This window comes from Oncorhynchus kisutch, linkage group LG11 (assembly GCF_002021735.2).
Source record: "Oncorhynchus kisutch isolate 150728-3 linkage group LG11, Okis_V2, whole genome shotgun sequence".
NCBI classification, from domain to species: Eukaryota; Metazoa; Chordata; class Actinopteri; order Salmoniformes; family Salmonidae; genus Oncorhynchus; species Oncorhynchus kisutch.
The window spans coordinates 47,797,493-47,804,917 of record NC_034184.2 but is presented as its reverse complement, the minus strand read 5'-3'; the positions used below and the strand labels follow the sequence as shown (position 1 = coordinate 47,804,917).

The 7,425-nt window shown below is 42.5% G+C and overlaps 1 protein-coding gene across 2 annotated transcripts; it reads left to right on the top strand.

The window, feature by feature from the left end:
* Window positions 1-256: 256 nt before the first annotated feature.
* Window positions 257-6,980, top strand: LOC109899581 (BAG family molecular chaperone regulator 3). Of its 2 annotated transcripts, none has more exons than XM_020494936.2 (4): window positions 257-547; window positions 3,578-3,916; window positions 4,121-4,486; window positions 4,888-6,980. In XM_020494936.2, exons 1-4 carry the CDS (start codon window positions 353-355, stop codon window positions 5,743-5,745), a joined length of 1,758 nt encoding a protein of 585 aa, XP_020350525.2. In that variant the 5' UTR covers window positions 257-352; the 3' UTR covers window positions 5,746-6,980. The 2 variants fall into 2 exon arrangements, with proteins under 2 accessions (XP_020350525.2, XP_031691743.1); XM_031835883.1 differs by having other exon boundaries at window positions 259-547; window positions 4,154-4,486.
* Window positions 6,981-7,425: the final 445 nt, after the last annotated feature.

Genomic DNA, 7,425 nt, shown 5'->3' with positions numbered 1-7,425 from the left:
AAAAACCCTTGAATGAATAGGTGTTCTAAAACGTTTGACAGGTAGTGTATATATAATGTCAATTATAACGTTACTTTAATCAACATTGACCGACGATACATTTGTAACTGTAGCCACCATCTGAGCTGCATACATTATAGCCACCACGTGTGAAGGATACATACAAACAGAACTTTGAGTTTCCTGACTGAAATGCCAGTCGCCTTACTGTCAGGCTGGAACCCCTTGAATCTCGAGACACACTTGCAACTTTTACGCAACATTGACCGTGCTATTTATTTCGAGAAACTTCCAGCCCCATCTCCCACACGTCACCGTGCGGAATCTTTAAAGGGTCCATTGACTGAATAAAATGGCACGGTATAAAGGATCAAGGAGTTTGAGCAGCATGAACACACAGTCACCAATGGTAGATATGGTCAATAATAACGATCCTCTACCGCCAGGATGGGAAATAAAAATTGACCCACAGACAGGATGGCATTTTTTTGTGGATCACATTAATCGCAAAACAAGTTGGAATGACCCAAGACATGATTCCAAAAAGGTAGGATCATGGATGTGTAGTAACATGATGTGTACCGTGGGAGGGCTCGTGTGATATATATTCAAAGTTGGAGTGAAATGTCATGTCTGCTTGACAGCATGGCAGACACAACACATAATCTCTCTACGGCACGGTCCTCGATCAAGCGCTTCAGTGGTTAATAATGATGGTCACCGCTTCTGATACGCACTGGCTTATATTATAGGGGACACAGAGTGGGCATATTCTATTTATAGTAGGCTATGCTTCTATACATTTTTATTTACTTTAAAAACATGGGCTACAAATTGTCTCTGCTAAGACTTAATATACGCCAACGCAATGGAATGCTGTCTATTGTAGGCTCCAGCTCTCTCCCACATGCATTATAACGGGTTAACTAACAATAGCAATAGCTGTTATAAACGGCTATGTTCTTGTGTTATGGTCTAAGCTGAGCAACGGCTGTTGTAAAAGGCTATGATATTGTGTTATGATCTAAGCTGGCAGGTTTGTTGATGACGCACAGTCATATGTAAAGCCATGCCTTTGAGTGTTTGATCATTTCCATAATGTTTATTTAAAGCCTATTAGGCCAAGCAGACTACAGACTGCATTTGTTCATATTTCTTACACTCTTAGAAAATAGGGGTTCCAAAGGGGTTATTTGGCTGTCCCCACATAGGATAACCCTTTTTGGTTCCAGGTAGAATTATTTTGGGTTCCATGTAGAAAAGGGTTGTGTGTAGGGTTCAATATTGAACTCAAATGGGATCTACCTGGGATCAAAAGGGGTTCTTCAAAGGGTTCTTCTACCAGGACAGCCAAAGAACCCATTTAGGTTTTTAGATAGCACCTTTTTTTACTAAAACTTTTCCTTACAAGGGATTTGAAGGTGTTCATCACCCACCCATATATAACAGCTCCAAGAAACCTACAATAGCCTACATTAAATTAACAAATCGCTGAATTTGTTGACATGTTTTTACACCATTGAACTGTGCAGAAGTACTATGTGTCAACTTTAAATGTTGAAGGGTTGGAGGAGCAGACCCTAGGCTGCCAGTTGGCGTCTTGCATTAGGAAGATCAACACATTCTGCTGTCCGAAGTTAGTGTCACTAAGAATCTGCTGGAAAGACACAGCTGTCAGGGGATAAAATTGGTGCAATGCTGGCAGTGCACAGAGACCCTGCCAAAATGGCAGAGGGCAAAGGGTCGTTCAGAGCTATTGGCTGTGTCATAACTACTTTTGTTGTATAAAAAAAAGTCAAGGAACGATGTAAAGAAAAGGTAGAATATACCCCACACATCACTCTTAAGTCATATTTAATTGTAATTCTTATTACCATGCAATATACAGCAATTTTGTTATTACATAGTCATGGCAGCTTGAGACTGTTCCAATACAGTGAGTCCAATGGGCCGACAGTCTTGTGGACAAACTTTTGTCTTTGTCGTATCAAACTGTGTGGACTTACACTGAACAAATATATAAACGGAAGATGTAGTGTTGGTCCCATGTTTCATGAGCTGAAATAAAAGATCCCAGAAGTGTTCCATACGCACAAAAAGCTTATTTCTCTCCAATTTTATGCACACATTTTTTTACATGCCTGTTAGTGAGAATTTCTCCTTTGCCAAGATAATCCATCCACATGACAGTGGTGGCATATCAAGAAGTGGATTAAACAGCATGATCATTACAAAGGTGCACCTTGTGCTGAGGACAATAAAAGACCACTCTAAAATGTGCAGTTTTGTCACACAACACAATGCCACAGATATCTCCAAGTTTTGAGGGAGCGTGCAATTGGCATGCCTCCAATGTCGTTTTTGAGAATTTGGCAGTACGTCCAACCGGCCTCACAACCGCAGACCACGTGTAACCACACCAGCCCAGGACCTCCACCTCTGGCTTCTTCACCTGCGGGATCGTCTGAGACTAGCCATGAAACTGTGGGTTTGCACAACTGAAGAATTTCTGCACAAACTGTCAGAAACCGTCTTAGGGAAGCTCAACTGCGTGCTCGTCATCCTCACCAGGGTGTTGACCTGACTGCAATTCGGAATCGTAACCGACGTCAGTGGGCAAATGCTCACCTTCGATGGCCACTGGCACGCTTCTAGGATTAATCCCAAAACTGATCATGTAGTGATATCACAGAGATACTGTTCCCTGCTGTCACAGTCAGGTGTCTCACTCTGACAGTTGACTGCTTAATTGGTTGTCCTGGTGATCACCAAGACAGCATCATGGAGTTTTTTTTGTCTCCACTGTGAATTAGGATCAACATGCATGTGAGGACATGAGACATCTATGATTTGTTATGTTTTATGATAGTAAACACTGCCTAGCAAACCAACAAATGCAGAGCCTACATACCCACATGTAGTGATGGCTTGCTTCTTCTGACAGGCACATACTTGTAATTGGATAAGAACTACACTCTTAGAAAAAACGGTTCCAAAAGGGTTCTTCGGCTGTCCCCATAGCAGAATCCTTTTTGGTTCCAGGTAGAACCTTTTTGGGTTTCATTTAGAAGAGAACCCTCTGTGGAAAGGGTTCTACATGGAATCCAAAATGGTTCTTCCTGGTACCAAAAAGGGTTATTCAAAGGGTTCTCTTATGGGCACAGCTGAAGAACCCTTTTTGGTTCTAAATAGCACCTTTTTCCCCCCTAAGAGGGTAGTTTCCTCTTCCAAGTGGTCAGAGAAGTGATACTTTTCTTTTTATCTCCCAGGGATATTTCACAATGTACCGAATGCTTTTTGCTTATAGATACCAGAGCAGATTCCAGAGCAGACATATTTGTTTCAGCCTCTAGAAAATGGCACATTTCAATCAATCTCAATTTAATTTTAATAGCCCAATGGTCTTAGTTTGTAAAAAATAGCAAATCTTTCCGGGATGTTGGACATAATTCCCTCATAGAAAACACATTTTATGATGGATTGGCAGTAATTGCTTGCCTCTGGGGCTAGGGTTTCACTCACATACTTATTTGCATGTCTTAGATATGTATTAATTCAGACTTTTTTTCTTCTTCAGGTCAGCCAGCTGTCTCAAAATGGCCCCAGTGTGCCCCCAGAGCCGAGTCCTCAGGAGATGCAGAAGGCCTTCGTGAGAGACATGAAGCACCCCACCCTCCGTCAGGGTTACATCCCAATCCCAGTCTGCCATGAAGGCGGAGACATCCGTCAGCAACAGCAACACCAATGTTTCCCGTACATTCAGCCGACTGCTCTGCAAAATGTACGAGCAGACGGGCGGACACCCTCCCCCACCCCGACGCTCCACTGCAGGCCTAGATCTCCTTTGCAGGATCCCTCCGAGAGCACTACCCCTGAGCCCTACATGTCCTGTTCGCCTAGTTCACAAGGACCTGAGGTGAGATTGATTTAGCTAATGAGATTACTACGCATTAACTCTTACCATTTGCTTTAATCATAGATTGATGTCATTGGAGGATTTGCAGAGAAAGTTGTAGTTAAATGCAGGTGTTTGATGTCGGAATCAAACTAAACCTCCAGCTACTTCTAGAGCTACTTGTAATATTGAATATACAATTGTACTTCCTCTGATTCATGCTAGACTTTCATTCCTTTGGGCCACCCCCTCCACCAGCCCCCACGACCCAGCAGCACAGGCCTCCAGGCAGGTTACATCCCCATCCCAGTGATCCACGAGAGGGCCGGAGGTCACCCACTACAAGCCCCTGTCAACTCCACTCTCTACACCCAGCGCTTTCCGGCTTACTCAGAGCTCCAGCCCTCCTTCCACCACCTACAACCAGAGGACTGGAGCGGTCATCATGGGCCCACGCCTTCTTCCCGGGACCGTGCCTCCCCCTCCCCGAGCGTGCTTCCCCAGCACCGTGAGACTGCCGGCATCCATATCCCTCTGCATATGAGGAGCCAGTCTCCCCTCAGTGCACAGGTCATTACAGAGAGACCACAGGTACCTTTTTTCCATCATCGCTTCACCTATTGCCAGTCCAATATCATTAGGATTCATCTATATAAAAAGTATAATATATGTACATAGCCATAAATGCCAGAATAACAAATTTGACATTATTCCTGATGAATAATTAGCAGGTTGACATTTATTGTCATGAATCTTGCCCAAGAGGTAGAACTGAGTGATTTCTGCTAGATAGGCCAGCTGCAATGTCGAAATTGTCTATATCGTAAACATTTAAGGTTAGGGTTAGCAATGTGGTTTTAAGGTTAGGTATAAAATCAGATGATATAACTTTGTAGCTGTGCTAGTTAGTGACCACTCTGCAGAGCTACCTCCAGGTCAAGATTCATGACAATAAATGGCAACATGCAAATAATTCCTTCTTTCTTCCCCAGGTCCAGGTCCACCACCACCATGTCCCACAGAGAGAATCACCCCACAGAATAGAGCAGGAGATCTCTCAGTATCCCCAAACAGTGCAGAGAGAGGCTGACACACAGCAGCTTCAACAGCCACAGATGTCACAACGACCACAACAACAGCCACAGCAGCCACAACAATACCAACAACCACAACAATACCAACAACCACAACCACAGCAGCCACAACAGTACCAACAGCCACAACAACCACAACAATACCAACAATCTGAACAGTACCAACAACCACAACAGCCACAACAGTATCAAAAGCCAGAAAAATACCAACAACCTGAACAGTACCAACAACAACCACAACATCCACAACAACCACAGCCACAACCGCAGCCGATACAGACAGCAAACATCACAGTCCAGATGCCCCCAAAACCAGAAGCCCAGGAGCCAGTGGATGCTCCTGCTCCACAGGAGGTCCCGTCCACAACAGCAGAAAACGAGTCCGCCGCTCAGTGTCACCCAGGCTTGGCTAAAGTACAAAAGATAGTGGAGAGAGTGATGAAACTGGAGCAAAAGGTGAAAAGCTTTGATGGAAAGAAGAACGATAAGAGGTACTTGCTGCTGGAGGAGCTGTTGACCAAAGAGCTTTTGGCATTGGACTCAGTGGACCCAGAGGGGCGTGTGGATGTGCGACAGGCGCGACGTGACGGAGTCCGGAGGGTCCAGACCATACTGGATGCACTGGAGATGCTGGATGAGCGGCCATCGGAGCCAGTCAGTGCGTCCTCGATGGAGGGCGAGACCCCGCCACAGAGTGGAGAGCAGCCTAGTACGATCAGCCAAGCGAATGTGGAGATGGCCAGGGAGATTTCATAATGACTGCTTTATTATGGCGAAGAGTGAAGAGAAACGTCATCAAATATGACGTGGAAATAGGCTGCTCCCAATGTTCCCTATACCCCCCTTTCTACGGCAGATATCACATATGAACTATAAGATGCATGTTTGCTTAATTTCCAGTGTTGGTATTTTCTGGTATTCACCACATATGTGATGGTGGTATCTGAGTGCAATTATGTTTAGCCACTGTTGTTGCCTTTTGCCGTGCCAATGTCTTTTTGCAAGAACATTGTCATGTTCAGTGTGTTAAAGACACATGCAGAATGGAGATGATCTAAGAGGCCTTTATCCATCCATATAGGAAAATACTATGAAAATAGCTTATTTAAATTTTAAACAGTACATATATGTTGTTGCCTTTGGACCATGTGACGTGGTTGTTGTAAAGTTGTTCAGTACATATTCAATAAGAGAACACTGGTTGGTATGTATAGAGAAGGCTACATCTCTCTATCTAAGAAAGGGCTTCAGTTGCTATTGTTAGAGATGCCTAATATTTCCCTCTTAGTTCTAATCCACTACTTCTAGAAACAATATTTACCTCAGATTCCATATGAAGAAATGGGATAAATGTTAGTGAATGATAATGATTCAGTCAGAGAAAAGTATTTATTTTTGGGCCTCAGGTGACAAAGAGCCACTTAAAGGGAAGAATCTTCCTTTTCTTCCTCTCAGAGATTCCTCTCAGAATCTTCCTCTTCTTCTCGGTTCCTCTGGGTTATTTAACACACACCCAACAAATTATATGGTTGATAGAGTTTCTTCGGGTTTCATTAGTTTCAGCCTGTAGGTGCATTGCCTATTTTGGGTTCTTGACACTTATTTCACCTTAATAATATGTTTATATTTAATTTGTAATGATTAGGGAACTTGATATGTTACACAATTACATCTAGTCACCTTTGATTCAAGTAAGATTTAAAATTGGTAGAATGTTTTACAACATTTTTACATTTGTAGTTTCACTTGTAATGTTATTTAAGAAAGGAATTATTGATGAATTTAAGAATGCATTTAGAAATGTTGGATGTGAGCTGCATAACCTCATGAGATGTGAGACTATTAGCATCAGCTGCTAATCAAGAATAACAATTCAAAGGGTCAATGTAAAAGTAGGCATTGTTTATCACAGCTTGTGCATTGCAGGTTGTTGCAGTGTTGACAGCTTGGAGTCACGTTGGCATGGTTGCAAATAAAATGATTTATTTTGACGTTGTCTATAATTGAGTGATTTTATAGTAGGTTACAGTATTGTGATATGTTGCCATCCTTGCTATCAAGTGGTTCTATATGGTTTACACAAATCTAAACCTCACCTTGTATCCTCTCCATCACTTAACACCTTGTGTGAGACAAGCAACACATGGCAGATCCAGGAAAAAATTACACATTTTAGGAGAATGCACAGTATTGAATAAGCACTCTATTAACTTGGCATGGGGTGTTTATTTTTTTAGGTTTAATATATTCCATTCAATAATACATTCCATTCACCACCAAACTTGTTTTTTTTTCACTAAGAGAGCATATAACCCTGCTGTAAGTGCCACCTGAAATAAATATCATAATGAACTACTACAATTTCAACATACAAACATAAGGGGAAAGTGAAAGTTTGATATGATCGACCTTCAACATTCATAACCATCCTATCAA

Bases quoted from the DNA above. Each gene is read 5' to 3' on its own strand.
- LOC109899581 (XM_020494936.2), top strand. From the start codon at position 353: ATGGCACGGTATAAAGGATCAAGGAGTTTGAGCAGCATGAACACACAG. The intron at 548-3,577 runs GTAGGATCATGG...TTTCTTCTTCAG, and splicing joins CAAGACATGATTCCAAAAAG to GTCAGCCAGCTGTCTCAAAA. The intron at 3,917-4,120 runs GTGAGATTGATT...GATTCATGCTAG, and splicing joins CTAGTTCACAAGGACCTGAG to ACTTTCATTCCTTTGGGCCA.